Source organism: Callithrix jacchus, chromosome 4 (genome assembly GCF_049354715.1).
Source record: "Callithrix jacchus isolate 240 chromosome 4, calJac240_pri, whole genome shotgun sequence".
Lineage (NCBI taxonomy): Eukaryota > Metazoa > Chordata > Mammalia > Primates > Cebidae > Callithrix > Callithrix jacchus.
The window spans coordinates 118,451,455-118,468,393 of record NC_133505.1 but is presented as its reverse complement, the minus strand read 5'-3'; the positions used below and the strand labels follow the sequence as shown (position 1 = coordinate 118,468,393).

General features: G+C 40.8%; 1 protein-coding gene and 1 non-coding gene across 10 annotated transcripts in view; both read left to right on the top strand.

Moving 5' to 3' along the window:
* LAMA4 (laminin subunit alpha 4) overlaps positions 1 to 16,939 on the top strand; it is a 209,616-nt gene that overhangs the window by 102,457 nt on the left and 90,220 nt on the right. For 4 of the 9 annotated variants that reach the window (XM_054254353.2, XM_054254352.2, XM_035296545.3 and 1 more), the window contains exons 5-8: positions 1,772 to 1,852; positions 11,828 to 12,042; positions 14,324 to 14,419; positions 15,942 to 16,093. In XM_054254353.2, the coding sequence (XP_054110328.2) occupies positions 1,772 to 1,852; positions 11,828 to 12,042; positions 14,324 to 14,419; positions 15,942 to 16,093 (544 nt within the window). Of the gene's footprint in view, positions 1 to 1,771; positions 1,853 to 7,126; positions 7,292 to 11,827; positions 12,043 to 14,323; positions 14,420 to 15,941; positions 16,094 to 16,939 lie in introns of those variants that run through there. The other 5 variants (XM_078369971.1, XM_035296546.3, XM_078369970.1 and 2 more) reach the window with 3 other exon arrangements.
* LOC118153296 (U6 spliceosomal RNA) lies at positions 7,158 to 7,264 on the top strand. Its single transcript, XR_004742551.1, has one exon. It is a non-coding gene; the product is annotated as a U6 spliceosomal RNA (small nuclear RNA).

Below are 16,939 nucleotides of genomic sequence, written 5' to 3'. Positions count from 1 at the left end.
TTGCTACTTTTTATAGAAATGAAAGTTCCAGGACTTTTCAGAAAGGCACCTAGTTTAGACTCTGAATTACACTTTGAGACATTCACGAAGCTGAGCCTGCAGATGTAGGATTTGGATTTCCAGTTACAAGAAAGCAAGGAAAGTGCTTGAGGGGGTTAAGCAAACAAAGGACCGAGTCTATTTTTCTCTGAGTTTCCTAAGGGTTTTCTAAGAACAAAAGGCACCCCTCCACTTGAAATGGGCACCACAGTGGTTAGAGTGAGCTGAGAGAGATACAGTGTTTTCACTTCCCTAGCCAAAACCAGGGTTTACCTTAAGAAAAACATAAACATTTAATTCTGATGAAAAACAAAAATGAATCCTTGGGGCTGGCACTTCCTTGGTGTCTGCCTTTGCCACAGAGACCAGTGGTCATGCAGCCGTTCCCAGGACCATTTGCGTAATGTCCATGTATTTATTTGGGGGTTGGCCAGATATCCTCCATCTCTACCACTAGCTATGGAAATTGCTCCAATTAAGGAAACTGTCATCTGTTTGAAACAGCAGGGCGTCAGCTACAGGCAGATGACTCCAGATGCCCCCAGCAGATGTTGCATCCTTCAAGCGTGGGCGGGCTGCTGGGTGGAACACCTTCAAAGAAAGATGGACACGGGGGCCCGTGCTCTGGACTCTTCTTAACTGACAGTGGTTCCTTAAGTAGGCTAAGAAATCAGAACAAGCAAAATAAAGGATAAAAGGCCAAAGAAATGTAACTGTTAGAATGTTTTTATCAAACTGTTAGAGAAAATAAATTGTGGGTGTTGCCTTTCACTGAAAAGCACATATTGTTTTCTGACTGATTTTATAAGTGTCATCAAAGAAATAAACACACCCTTTTGCTTTCCTCCAAAGACCGTTAGTGTAAAATTGCTGATACATAAAGAAACAAGAGAGCAGCGGGTCACACTATCTGGTTGTTCAGTACCAAAGCCAAAGCTAATTTAAAAGAAAGGGTTAAAATTTTACACCCACACGCACACCCCATGCCCTGCACAATTCATGTGTCTATGTAGAATTTCCCAAACACGTGGGGAGCATGACCCCATTTCCTTTGCCTTAATAATGAGGAGACTTATTTATTCCACTAAACCAATAATTTTATTACTTTTTTGTCCTACATCCTAATGTTTATTATCTTTTAAAAAAGAAAGAAGAAGAAAGAAGTTTCTAAGGGGTAAAACCCTTCTGTGGTGGGTCCTGTGTCTTGCTGCAGTACTTGACTGGGACTTCAATCAACGCAGCCAGTCTCAGCACCCTTATCTCCAATATTTAAAGTGCACACCAAAGAAATCAAAATTCTGTGGAGATTCTATAGTTTAGAACTGGTTCCTCCCTTTAAAACTAGACAAGTTCTGGTATAGAAAAATGGGGGAAACTTTCAAATGAATTTCCAGACAGTGATGGAAATAAAGGGGATTCTTCAAAAAATCCAAAATTGCAGGTAGAATTCAATTATTTTATTTCTGGCTTTGGAATACATGTTTTGAACTTGTGCTTGAAATATCTATATAAGACCTGGGAAATGGTCCCACCAACGAGTGGCATCATCTTTTGGGGCCTTCTGGCCTAAACTTATCTGCAAGGTAAATGTGTACAATAAATTTAAATAAAGAAAATGATTGCACCCATTAGAACTTTAATGGGACCAACATAGAGATGATCTAATAAAAAGTTAAGACAGTCTCTTCAGTGATGTATGAAATCCATGTCTAATATTTGCTTCCAATTTTAGTTTTGCAGAATCCTGCTATAGGAAAAATGGAGCTGTTCGGTGCATTTGTAAAGAAAATTATGCTGGACCTAACTGTGAAAGGTAAGCCAATAAAATGCTCTATTTTCTGTGTAGGTCCAAGGAAGCTTTCTGTTTCTATAACTCAACAACTCTGCCATACTCCCATTCAGTCGGTATTAAAGGAGATGCTTAAGAGGGCTGGAGGGACCACATTTCAAAACCCCTTAGGGAAGATTTTCCCAAATCCCATGCCCCAGATACAACAAATAGCTATATGCTTCCCAGGGCTCCAGGCCAGGGCCACATCTCAGGATAAGCACACAGGGGAAAAGGAAATCGATGATACATATTTTGAAAAGATTCTCTAGGTGGTTTTGGTAACACTCTTTTCTCTCTCCATCATAGAGAAAGAGTAATAAAATTAATGTTTCCCAAAAAAGAGTGAGGTTTCCTCAATAAATAAAAAATGAATCACTTTTTGTCAGTAGAGCAATAAATTGGGGGGGAAACCCACAAAGCTATTATTTAGCCCATGCTTTATACCATCTCCTAAAAAGTAAACTAATTCCACAGGAGTTTGGATTTTCTAGATCCCTGGCTGGTATTTACACATGACACTCTTTTCTTTTTTTTCTTTTTCTTATACTTTAAGTTCAGGATACATTTGCAGAACATGTAGGTTTGTTACATAGGTATACACGTGTCATGGTAGTTTGCTGCACCCATCAACCTGTCATCTACATTAGGTATTTCTCTTAATGCTTTCCCTCCCCTTGCCTCCTATCCCCTGACAGGCCCTGGTATGTGATGTTCCCCTCCTTGTGTCCATGTGCTCTCATTGTCCAACACTCATTTATGAATGAGAATATGCAGTGTTTGGTTTTCTGTTCCTGTGTTAGTTTGCTGAGAATCATGGTTTCCAAGTTCATCCATGTCCCTGCAAAGGACATGAACTCATCCTTTTTAATGGCTGCATCATATTCCATGGTGTATATCTGCCACATTTTCTTTATCCAGTCTATCATTGATGGGCATTTGGGTTGGTTCCAAGTCTTTGCTATTATAAATAGTGCTGCAATAAACATACATGTGATTGTGTCTTTATAATGGAATGATTTATAATCCTTTGGGTATACACCCAGTAATGGGATTGCTGGGTCAAATGGTATTTCTATTTCTAGATCCCTGAGGAATCACCACACTGTCTTCCACAATGGTTGAACTAATTGACACTTCTACCCACAGTGTAAAAGCATTCCTATTTCTCCACGTCCTTTCCAGCATTTGTTGTTTCCTGACTTTTTAATGATCATTCTAACTGGCATGAGATAGCTCATTGTGGTTTTGATTTGCATTTCTCTAATGACCAGTGATGATGACCTTTTTTTCATGTGTTTGTTGGCCACATAAATGTCTTCTTTTGAAAAGCACATGACATTCCTGGCTAAACTGGTCTGAGGTTTGCTCATGTAAGAAAGGCTTTCTCCACAGAGCATGAGAGGCTTTCTGCTGAATGACTCCTAGTAAGATGTTTCCCATTTGCTCTACCTGCCAGCTGCTCACAGTGTTGTAAGATAAAATGGCTTTTGCTAAAAGAGTCTCTTAGACAGTTCTTCTTAATTTTTATTTTATTTATTTATTTTTGACATGGAGTCTCACTTTGTTGCCCAGGCTGGAGTTCAGTGGCATGCTCTTAGCTCACTGCAACCTCCATTGCCCAGGTTCAAGCAATTCTCCTGCCTCAACCTCCCAAGTAGTTGGTACTACAGGCATCTGCCACCATGCCCAGCTAATTTTTGTATTTTTAGTAGAGATAGGGTTTCACCTATTGGCCAGGTTGGTCTCAAACTCCTGACCTTGTGATCCACCTGCCTTGGCCTCCCAAAGTGTTGGGATTACAGGCGTGAGCCACTGTGCCTGGCCAAGTCTTCTTATTTTTAACAAAATGCCATTAGCGTTGCCCTCACCATTGTGTTTAGGCAGCTAAATGATGTGCAGTGCCTAGAGACAGAGAAGGAAGGCCCAAGCGGAACTAGTCATGCGTTCAGTCACTCACCTGCAGGCCCTCAACAGCACAGACAGGCTTACAAACTCAACCTGGGGCTTAAAATATAAACTTTAAATTATAAGCAATCTCACTTCCAAAGAAAACACCCTCTCTCTCTCACAAAGTGGGTCTGAAACATAACAAACAAACAAAAGCCACAGTGTCTGTGATCTAGAGAAAAATCTTTGCACTTGGAAGGGTTTGTTATTATGATTATTAAGTGTGCAAAATGTGGATAATTATTTCACTAAAGAGTTATAGATTTTTTTAATTTATTTATTGCCGTAAAAGAGAAAGTGAGCTTAGGACCCACATGAGTTTCATCTATTAGGAGGGACTGACAGAGATGATTAGATTACATTGGGTTCATTAATATTTGTGACACACTGATCTTATATTTCCTTACTTGGGGACACAGGAATAGGAGGCACCTGATTTACTCATTTTCTGGCTCACTGGAGGTCTGTAATGATTGTTAATCAGCCAGGATGGAACTTTTTCTCTTGGGTGTCTGAGGTTAAATTCAGTTTAGTTTGCTAACGACTAAGCAGTATTGCTAATGGGGTGTTCGATGGCTCCTATGGGAAAAGTAATGGCCTTAGATAGAGCCCTGCTGACCAGATGCAAAGCTCCCAGAAGTGAAATCGCTTGGGCCCTAAGGGCACAGTCCTGTAAAATCACACAGGGGTGCAGAGAAGTGTTCTGTCATCCCAACCTTCCCAACAGGACAGCATGCCCACCTCTGACAAGGAATTGCAGGTGATAAATGCCTCAGCGCACATAGGAGGCTCATGGGCTCTGCCATGACCCAGTAAGGCTAAGTCAGATCTGCTGCTGGAGCGGTAGGCTCTACACAAGAGCACTAGTTTGGGAAGTGAAAGTAAAGTATTGAAAAGAGGAGATTTGAGCATCAGCTTGTCTGAGTTTGAATCTCAGCTCCACCACTTTGCGACCTGCCCAGGCAAGTTCTTTGACCTCTCTCTCCAAATGCCAATTTCCACTTGTACAGTACGGAGAAAATAAAGTTACCCATCTCATTAAACTATGAAGAGATAATACTGTAAAATTTTTTGTATGGGACCTGGCACTGAATAAACAATAAGAATTAACCAATGACAGTATGAGTCATGGTGGTCATTGTCCACCTTCTGCCACTGGCAAATGTGTGCCTGGGACATGTTGGCCCATTTCCCTGAGTTTTCTTAGCTAGAAATTAAGGCTCTGAGCTAAATAATGCCATTGATTAATGATCACTTATGTCCTTGTTACTTTACATTATTCATCTGTCATTTTCACAACCACCTTAGAGAAGGTTGTATTTTGTCATTTTGCAGATAAGGAAACTGAACCAGAAGGGCTACATCTTCCAAATGGTGGCAGCCTTTGCTGCTTTTGATTTGTGTTCAACCCTGGGAATAAGAGGAGGATTTCTGCTTGAACAGCCAAGCTCTTAAGTTGCTTGAGTTAACCTTCACCTAATCTGTGTTTTCAATATATTTGTGAACTTGAACCTCTCCAAAAGAGATTTTCTAAATATGCAGCTGATTTGCATGGATATGTATTTTAAACAAATGTAAAAATTATTCCAAATCAAGAACACTCTAGGTCTTTTTGCACTTCAGAGATGATTGAGTCAAGTGGTGATTTTCAAATCTGTGTCCAAGTGTCTCCTGGAAAACTCTGGATTCCTGAGTCCTCCCCAACTCCCCTTCACCACACTGAAAAAGAATATCCAGGGGTGAGGCCCAGGACCTGTATTTTGACCTCCCATTGGATTCTCATGCACCAGGACTCTGCTTTGTGAACTACTGCTCTACCTTGAGCTTCAATACCACTCTCACACCAGGGAAATATTTTTCAAACTGTGACTTAAGAACATTGGTTGTCCTCAGAAAAGAAGGTTCATGAGTTCTCAGTGAATATTTTCCTAATTTTACATTTAATTTTAATAATAACTTTGAGGAAAACATTCATTGAAACATGTTCTGGACTTTCTGCTGTGTCACATTATAATAAGGGAAGATCTCCCTCGGTGCTGGGAGAAAACAGAGGTAACAGTATGTCAACAACACATTTCAGACAACTGGAGGTCAAGTGGCTGACATCAAGGCAAACTGTAAAACTAAAGATTCCAAAATGAATATTGATGAGAGAAATGACTCATCACATGGCACATAGCTGGATTTGCATGCTGGACTCAGGTAGTCTCTACCATGTCATTTTATAAGTGGCCATTTAGTTACAAGGCAACGTCAACTATTGAATTAATGTGAATCTGAAATTGATTCGTTTATAGTTTTATTTATGTTGTAATTGAAAATTTATTTTGGTTTTTATGTAACAACCGTGGACATAAGGAGCTTCCACCTAGCTTTGTGTCTGGAATATTTAAACATAATTTAACACTGGAGGGAGTAATTATATGAAAATGCTTTTCCTTTTAAAAGGATCCATGTTACATATGTACAATTTGAGAATCATTGGTCTAAAACATAAAACATGTTTTACTTACTCTATCTCTTACACTATTGTGTGAAAAACAGCTCAAGCGCACTCACCTGCCTTGTCATAACAATTAGGTTCATGAGTCTTGGCTGCTCTGGGCCCTGCATGTCTTTCCTCCCTAAAGACCTTCTCGTGTCTCATACTTTAAACTTCCCATGTTGGACATGCTGCCCCCCAACTCTACCAGATCAGCTGGCAAGCTTTCCACATTGTATTGTATTTAGACCATGATCACGTGATAAAACAATAACATTTATTAAGTACTTACTGGGCTATATATCAGGCACTGTTGTAAAAACTTTACAGACAATGATTTAAGCCTCAGAAGAGCACCCAAAATCCTATGGGACACCATTTTCATTTTTATTTACAGAGAAGAAAGTGAGACATAATTTAAGTCACACAATGGCTTCATCTGTCTGTGAAACTATGAGCTGCTAGACAGATGCAGCATCATATTCCTTCTCTGTCTGTTCTTCCCCCAACACAGTATCTGACATGTTGAAGGCCTCAATTATTTTTAAATAATTTTATTGAGTAAAAATAAGTTTTCTCAATAAAAAATAACAACAGCACTTTTAATGTTCCTTTAAAAAAAGATACTAAGTAGTGACAAGAGTCAATCATTCCTTGCCGTTTTACCCCCAACCTTCCACCCTATTCCAGGAAAACGGAAAGGGTGACCCAGAGTTGACTGAGTCTGGCTGACTAAAGGTTGCAAAGGAAGTTGTCTTCTGATGCAAATAATTATTAAATGCACAAGCCTTGTAGGAAGAGTTTTGCAATTCTCATTCTCATCCCAGTAGGAACAACTAAGAACACTTTGAAGATGAGGTGCTCCCTTGGGCAGCATATATGCTAAAATTGGAACAGCCCAAAGAAGATTAGGATGGCCTCTGTGCAGGGATGACGTGCGGAATCGTGAAGCAGCCCACATTTTTTATGCCACATGTTCTCTCACATATGAGGTAGCTAAAAAAAATTGAGCTCATAGAAGTAGAATAATTCTGATTATTAGAGTCTGGGAAAGGTGGCGGGGGTGATGGGGAGGAAGGATAGGGAAATGTTGGTTAACAGATACAAACTTACAACTAGATGGGAGGAATAAGTTGTAGCTTTCTACAGCATTCTAGGGTGAATACGGTTAATAATTAAGTTTCTGTTTTCAAAAAGCTAGAAAAAAGGATTTTGAATGTTCACAATACACAGAAGTGATAAATGTTCTAGGTGATGGGATGTTAATTACCTTGATTTGATCATTATACATTGTATACACATATGGGACTACGTGTATCCCACTCTGTATCCCATAAATATGTACCATTACATGTCAACTAATACAAAAAAGGGAAAAAAAATCCTTGTTCAGGACTCACCAGCTTCACCCACCCCCAAATATATGATATATAGTAATGTGTGTAGTGTGTGTGTGTGTGTGTGTGTGTGTGTGCGTGTGTGTGTATACTTAGCTCATTTAAAAAGTAAGATAAGGAACCTGAGACTCTTGAGCTATGGAGAGACTTAATCTAACATCACACAATTGGGTTAGCAATAAATCCAAAAGTAAAACCCAGGACCCTCAACATTCAATACTATTTTCAGTCATAGGATCTAAATAACTCAGTATTCCAAACCGCCTCCCATAGCAGCTTTATCGATAGTACACTTCTCTGCATTAAATTTGGTAGTGGAGTGAGCAACATGCTAAGACTGCATGGTTGATCATATAAATCTTATTGCTTAAGGGTCAGAAGGAAAGAATGGGGCAAATTAAAGCAAATCCAAAGTGACTTAAACCCCTAACAGGAAGGGCAGAACACAGTATCATCAGAGATGAAGGTGATAATAATAATGATTTCGATGATGGCAAAGAAGAAAAAGGAAAAAGAACAAGAGAAAGCTAACGTTTATTGAAGCTTACTGTGGTGTGGGGATTTAGTCTAATGCTCTCTAAAGACATCAAGTTTTTCACACTTAAGCCCTGTTATTTGCAAATAGTTCTTATGACTCTGTATTCTCTGGGTTGACCAACTCCTGGATTCTTGCCCTGTGACCCTGAGTTAGGTTACATATGTTTTCCTAGCCTTATTTCTCAGTCTTTCATAAAGAAGTGGAGAGCGTTTACTTGACACCTACTTTGCAATAAATGTTTGTTTTTTTATGTCATCTTATTTAATCCCATTGACAGCTACAGAGTGACATCCTCCTAGAAAGGTTTCTGAGCCACCTAGCCCAGGAGTTTGAGGCACTCTTGATAAAGACTTTCAGTGGCAGCTGTATAGACCCAGGAGGAGGAGCGAATGAGAAAGAGAAAAGGAGGAGAGCTTTAAACATTCCTAAAACAAAGTATTTGGTCAAAATGATCTTTTTTTTCTAAACGACATATCTTTTGGTTTTCCATTTTGCCCAAATAATATCATCACTAACAAAAATGACAAAGTTCATATGTCACAATCCTTTCATTTGAGCTATAAACTTATCAGTTCTATTTTCCCTGGGTGGATCAATTCATTAATAAACTAGAGATTAGGGAAGAAAAAAAATAGGACCAGGCTACTGGGTGCCAGGGCTCCAGTGCTGACTCTAAACTCAAATACTGGTGCTCTTGTGTCTTTGTTGTCAGTTCTTTGAGGGCAGGCCTGGGCACTTTTATAATCATTAATTTATTAATTAGTTCATTCTTTAATGCTAGACTGCTGGAGTGGAAAGAACATGAAGCCTGGAGTCCCACAGGGGTTTGAGCTATGCAGCAATGAACAAGTCATTTAGCTTCTCTGCCTTCTAGCTCCTATCTATAAAAGTAGGGGTTTCTCAGGGACTGTCATGAGTAAACTTTTGTATGCTCATTTTATTAAATCCATAGGGTCTACAGTTTGGACTACAACTTTAGCATTTCCTCTGAGCCTACCACCAGATGTTCTTGAGACTCAGAGTAACTCAAAGTAGGTTTCCACTGTGATTGAAATTCCAACTTACAGAATAGAAAATTCGAGTTTTATCTTGTGAAAGACCGGGGGACTGCCTACAGAGAGCAAATGCAGTGGAATTAAATAGAAAGATATTTACTGGCATGTGACCTGTCTGAGCTTGGGCAAGCCCCTTCACTCCAAGACTTCAAGATTCCCAGCTACACATTGAGCTGGTAGATCTGAGTCTTATTTCAGTTGGCTCAAGAGCCTAATATTCTCTGTGTGATGAACTGCAACCAAGGCCAGAAATTCAATCCAGCCACATATTCCGTAGAGGAATATTTTATGCTGGCTTGGGGACTTGCAGGCCTATAAATCTGAGGTGCAAAGACATAAGAAAGTGTGAATAACAACACTCATTGAATATTTCGTCTTGGGATGTCTCTTTGTAGGTTATATAAAACCTACATTCATCCCCATCATTTCATAGAGCTGATTTCTAGAGTTCGTATTATGTATAATTATGTTTAATTCATTTCCTGTCCTTTCAGAGCATGGGCTATGTGCTTTTCTTCCTCCTGTCTCCCTCTACGCCTTATGTAAAATGGACATGAATTGTCCTTCTGTTGGATGAATCCACTCTTTCACTTACAGCAGCAGCAGTGTAGTCCAGGGTGGAGCAAAAGAAAGAACTCCACGGTCGGAAGGTTCAGGCCTTGCACTGTGACTTTCTAGCTATGTGACCCAGGAAAACTGAAGTAGCCTCTCAGCCTCAGAATGCCAGGCCTGTGTGGCCGCCCTCCCAGGGTGTCTGTGGTAACTAAATAAACTCACATAGATGAAGCTATGAGGTTCAATGCAGGTAAAGAGTTTAAAAACTGAAATATACTGTCACTACAACTACACCAAGAAACTGAGACATAGGAACAGAGGCTGAAGGAACATACACAAAATGTTGATAGTGACTTTTTTAGGGTCTTGGGATTACAGATACGTTTTTTTTTTAATTTCTCTGTTTTTCAAAATGTCTGCATCATGATTCCCTTACTTTAAAGGGAATCCCATAAAAACAAAATTGTAGTGACTTATTATTACTGGCCAGGGCTTGTTGATTTCCTTGGAAAGCTCTCCCTTCCTTTCCACTCCCAAGGCCAACACCCCAGCCCAGGCCTTTTGCACCCCATCCCATCCCTCTGCTCCAGGCATTCTGAAGCCAGTACTAGCTTCCTTCACTACTACTTCCACCATGCTCAAAACCTTTTTCTGACTCTCTTTCTCTTTCTCTCTCATGCATCAGAACTAACTTCTCTACCTGACCTTCGATCCCATTATGGTGTGACCACATGTTCCTTCCAGCTACTCCCAAAGTGTCTGCAGCTGCAGTTGGCCCATCTTCCACACACTAGTTTAGAGCCCACAGCAAAAAAGAGTGCACAATCAGCCAACAAGCATGTAGTTTGATCTTCGTTTGAATCAACTTTTTAAAATTGCCATAAACATCCAAATTTCCACTTTTTTCTCCAAAAAAAAAAAATAAGGCAATGTAAGTCCTTCATTCTCTCAAGGCTCTAGGCTGGCAACAATCAACTGGAGCCTAGTAACAGCTGTTCCCTTAGATGGGACCTACAGGCCCACCAGTCACAGCAGGGCCTCTGCTGCCCTGCAGGGCACTTTTGGGAAAAGAAGGGAAAGGCAATTCTTCCTCTGGGCAGAGGCAGCCTGACCTAGAGTGCACAACTTGGCTAGGCAAGCAAAGGCTGGATGGATTTCAGTCTCCATTCTCTAACTCAGCCAGGCTTTCTCATTAAAGGCCCAGCCAGCATGACCATAGGCACTGGCTCTGCCCAGACAATAAATGCAGGCAGGCACCTGCCCTCTGTAGGTGCATATATCTAAAACATCCAGAAGAATGGCAGTCTGGGCTCCAACTCCATTGATTTGTGGTACTCTCAGCTCTGCCATCTGCTTTGACTCCAGGCTGGCTTTGCTCAGTCACAAGTTGCTGCCAGGAGCTAAGAGTACTACCTGCTACCTCTTCATTCACCTGAAGATGGAGAGAATGCCACCCCATAACCCTCAAACAAGAACCCAAGCTACACTCCTAGATCAATCCCTTTCAGTGAGGAGAATGCCAGGCAGAGATTGGCTCAAGCTTAGTTACTTAAACAATTCACTGTGACTAGACAGATAGTGACTCAGACCAGTGTTTCTCAGTAGAGGTGCTATTAACATTGTGGCTAGGACATTTCCCAGCTGTACGCTACCTTACATCTCATTGCAGTACCTTTAGCATATCTGCTCCCACCCATCATAGATTATTTGTGTACATCAGTTCCCTGGCTGGATATACTTGTTCAACCTTGGCTGAACTGAATGGCCTACAGATAAAGTAAACCAGATGATCTACAACATAATGGAGAGGGGTGGTTACTTAAAAACAAAGTCTGGTCCTATGAATAAGATGAGGAAGTGCAAATGGATTCTGGGAGGGAAATCAACAAATATCCACTACATCTTTCTTCTTTGTAGGAAATAAGATTAAAATGAAGAAAAACCGTGATGCTAAATGTTTAAATGTGTGATATTCCTCTTCAGATGTGCTCCTGGTTACTATGGAAACCCCTTACTTATTGGAAGCACCTGTAGGAAATGCGACTGCAGTGGAAATTCAGATCCCAACCTGATTTTTGAAGATTGTGACGAAATCACTGGCCAGTGTAGGAATTGCTTACGCAACACCACTGGATTCAACTGTGAACGCTGCGCTCCTGGCTACTATGGGGACGCCAGGATAGCCAAGAACTGTGCAGGTGCAGTATCATAAATACCCAGCCAGCTGCCTGGCCAGCATGACCCTCTGCCAATACTGAATTAAAATGAAGAATTTATCCTGGGGAAGTATGGCAAGTGCTCCCTTGTCACTTTTCCAGGGCAATGTACATCCTCAGGAATATGCATCCCAAACCCCCAGAGACAGAAATCTTTATCGAGGCTACTAATATAACTTTGCTCATGGGTAGAATAAACTAGGAGACACTAACACAAATGAACTTTTGTCTCAGCATCTTATATCCTTCCAGTTCTAATCAAAGAAATAAATCAGATTTCTATGGATCACCTACCATTAATGAGGAGACTGAATGAAATCTTGCATGGTTGAGGCCAGGCACAGTGGCTCGATCCTGTAATCCCAGCACTTTGGGAGGCCAAGATGGATGGATCATTTGGGGCCAGGAGTTTGAGAACAGCCTGGCCAACATGACAAAACTCTGTCTCTACTAAAAATACAAAAATTTGCTGGACATGGTGGTGGGTGCCTATAGTCCCACCCAGGACCCCTTGAACCTGGGAGGCAGAGGCAAAGGTTGCCATGAGCCAAGATTGTGCCACTGCACTCCAGCCTGTGTGACAGAGAGACTCTTGCCTCTTAAAAAAAAAGAAAGGAAGAAAAGAAATCTTGCATGGTTCAAATCAATCTTCTTATTCTGAGGTCTATATCACTTTCTTTTAGTTATGTTTGGCTAAAATCAAGATTTCCATCAAACAAATTAGCCAGAGGTACCATTTAATCTCCACCACCCTCCGATTTCCTCAAATTATAAGAGTAAATAAGAAATCTTTCTAATTTGATTAGACTGAAATACACAAATTTTATTCATCATGTCTCCAAACCACTTGCTACAGAAAGTGAAGTAGATTGCTTTCCTCTAAGAATACGGGAAGGCTGAGATTGAGTATTTCTTATGCTCATGTGACTTTGAGGGGAGGGAGGAAGAGCAGGAGGTATTGTACTCCTGCGGCATGCCTCTATAAGAAATCCTCTCAGTGAAACAGATTTCCACTTGAAAAGATCCAAGGAGTAAAGAGTTTTAAATAAAAAAATGTAACACATATGTTCTGCAGAAGTCACAATAAAAGTAAACATGTCTACAAGAAAGCAATGTGCACAGAGGCATAACCCTGAGAATGACAGCAGAAAGGAAGGAGCACTGTGACTAGTCAGGCTAAAGGGAGAGAAGGCAGACATCAGAAATAATGTTGGCAAAACCAAAGCCTGAAAGGTTGACATCCTGATTCTCAAAACATTTACTAAACTTGTGTGTAATCTACAAAGATGCAGATCACTCGTGGAAGAGAAGCTAATTTTAGAAGCAGTAAAGCATGATCTTGCTGAATGGTTTAATAAATCTGCATTTTGTGGAACATTAAACAGATGAAATGTAATAAATAGATGTCTCTTTGAAGCTGGTTTTTATGATTATTCTGTAAAGACAGTTAAGAAGTGGGGGGAAATGCATTAATTCTATGCCAGTTAATTGTTACCATAGATAGTAAGAGAATTCCTCTTTAAATATTAGAAATTAATTCCCACATGGAAACTCAGTGGAAATTGAACAGTCTGATGAAATTGGGTTTTTCTTTTTGCTTTTTCCAAAAGGCATTATAGAAAATTATCAGTAGATAAATAATGGGCTCCCAGGTCTTCTAAATTCATGTAATAACATTCCTGATTCCTTCCAGCACATTATTCTTATTGCACTGATAGCTGTCATTTGGAGGTTTGGAGTCTGTCTTGCCAAAGGTCAAGCACAGTGGGAGCCAAGAATTGCTCCTGGGCCTCCTCACTCACGCCTTGCTGAGCTGCTCCTCCCTCACACTTGGCAGTGATCAACCCCCGAGTTAAATTAAACTGGAGTATCAGTCTGCAAGGAAGGGATGCCTTTCAATTTCCATTTGAATGATGAGTTGTTCCATGGTCATTTAGCACCTTGTGAAATTTAAGAGGACTTCTTTGGACTAAAGCAATTGCACTGTCATGTCAGAATCCCAAAGTGTTGGGAGAGAAATCCTAAAAAACTTAGATTCAGTTTTGTCCAGGGTCACCTTTGAAAATCTCATTGGGCTGGAGCTTAACTGGGTGAAGGGCATAATCTCTGTATCATAGAGTCTACACAGTCTTAAGGAAAAATGTAATGAATCCCGACTGAAGAATTATACACTAACAGCTAGTATTTCTAGAAACCAGGAAAATATTGCCATATTTGAAGCATTAAGAAGTGAATCTCTCGTCTCTTGTTTTGTTTCCTATAGTGTGCAACTGCGGGGGAGGCCCATGTGACAGCGTAACCGGAGAATGCTTGGAAGAAGGTTTTGAACCCCCTACAGGCATGGACTGCCCAACCATAAGTAAAAATAACAATACATGATTGACTAACCCCACTTTCTCTAATGTGCTGCAGGTGTGGGATTAAGAAGAGCTATGCAATATCACTCTCTAGAAACTGCTGAGTCCCACCCCTGGACGTAACCCTTTCTGCACCTCAACCAAATGGATCTTGAACCAAGTACTTGGTGGTCCATTTGATTCCATTGGGAAAACGGGTGGTTTACATTTGCATAGCTCTATTTTAACCCGTCTTTACATTCAGCATCTTACCTATTCAGTAAAGGCAAAGTCAGAAACACAAATCCCAGTGACAGAGCTCTTTTTAGCTCCTTTTCTATATTGTCTCTTCAGGTCCTCAGATAATATGATGTACAGACAATGCTTTACAACACCTGGGGAAACTGAGATACCAAAAGATTTAAGTGGCTTCTCCCAAGTTACCCCAAATCTGAAGTGGGAGCAGAAGTAAACATTCAGGCTTTACAAAATGGAGCTGCCTTTTATCTTTCCTGGATTTCTCTGGCACTCCTGTTATCTAAATCATGAGGAGTTATACTGGGAACAAAACCTGGTTTAAAACCTATTTTAATAGTAAGCATCCCATCCCCCAAACAAAAGTATCTTAGTCTCTCAGTCCCTCTGAGCAGAAGAGATAAACATTACAATTGGATCACATCTTAGAAGATGCCATAGGATGTGAGGCACAAGCAATGCCAAGTTGACCCACTAATTGAATGGGTGGCTCCCTAGGAAGGCCAACTTAAGAACATCAAGATGCCTGCCTGGCCCTAAACATCTCCTCCATCAAGCCTGAAGTGCTGGCTGGGACTCACCCCCTTGAGAGAGCATATGAGTAAAACCATGCTAAACTTCAAATAACAAATTAACGTATTAACAACCATTAACACGCCAGTCTCCCTTTATCACACCTCTAGAGGAGAGCACCATCTAAAGGAAAGAGATTGGGAACAGGCAAGTTGCAGAAGGTGGTCAAGGCAGTTCCGAAACACAGCGTGCGCTCCTTGTGAGTGCGTTGCAGGGGTCCCTGGGTTCTGAAGGTGATGACAGTGTTCAGAGGAACTCAAACGTGAAAAGTGAGAAGTGATGAGGAACTGGGACCTGCCTCCCCACGTGTCCAGGTTCAGCCTGAACTTTGGCGCCCTCATCAGATGTCAGGAAGCGACTCTCACAGTGATACCCTCAGACCTCCAGGTGCTGAAGTGTTCATCCTGCCAGGAAGTGGGGCTGTGTGGAGGAGCTGTGCCCTCCCTGGAGTGGGGAGAAGGCTGGTGCTAGCCACTAAGTACTGACTGAGAAAAGCTAATAGGAGAGGAGGGGCGTCTAGCAAATAGCTGTCTTCACTAGCTAACACCAAGCAAGATACCAAAGGCTGACAAGAATAGAATTACAGCTCTTCATAAGACGAAAATAAAAATGATATTAACCAAAGAGGTAGACATTCATGTTCTGCTATAATGGCCTGCTTTCAGCATGCTTTTGACTTGTGATTCTAAAGAAATGGCATTCCTCTTTCGCCTCCAGGCTGTGATAAGTGCATCTGGGACCTGACTGATGACCTGCGGTTAGCAGCGCTCTCCATTGAGGAAGGCAAATCCGGGGTGCTGAGCGTATCCTCTGGGGCCGCCGCTCATAAGCACATGAATGAAATCAACACCACCATCTACCTCCTCAAAGTACGCAGGAATGTTCTACCTTCCACTCTGTTTTCATCCTGGCTTCACAGGCCCGCACCTAGTAACTCCTTCTACCCCTTTTTGTATCTGTACCTGTAGATCTAACATACATAACGTAAGTAATTTCATAGGAAATTATGAAAAGTTGATTGTAACTATGAGGTTGGGTCAAAACAAGAGCTACTATCTACAAAATAATGTATATAGAAAATGAAATTACTAAAAGACTAGTATCTGTGCACAAAACTACTGAGGAAAGAGAAACACTTATTTCCTTGGTATGGCCATACATTACTTAAGTCATTACCACAAATGGTACCACAAGGCTACCATTTCCTTAGCCTTCATTTGCAAGGTTTGGGTTTATCTAGAAGCATCCTTCTTTTTTTCTCTCTCTCCTCACCAACCCCCACCCACCCACCTTTCCTTCTCATTTACATACATTCTTTCTCATTTTCTCATACTCACACACTCAAACGCACAGACATACACATACCTTGTTTCTCCTCATAGATCTACTAGTTAATAGCTAGTAAACAAATTAAAAGCAGCCAAAAGTTTGGAAAAAAAAAAAGCAGTAACACAGTTGGCTCTCCATATCCACAGGTTCCACAGCCTCAGATTCAACCAATCACAGATGGAAAATATTTTTTAAAAACAATAAAAAAAATACAATAATATTAAAAATATAGTATAACAACTATTTACATAGCATTGACATTGTGTTAGTATTGTAAGCAATCTAGAGATTATTTAAAGTATTCTGGAGGCTGTACTACATTATCTGCAAATACTAGGCCATTTTACATCAGGAACTGGAGCATCCCCACGGGGTCCAGGGTCCAA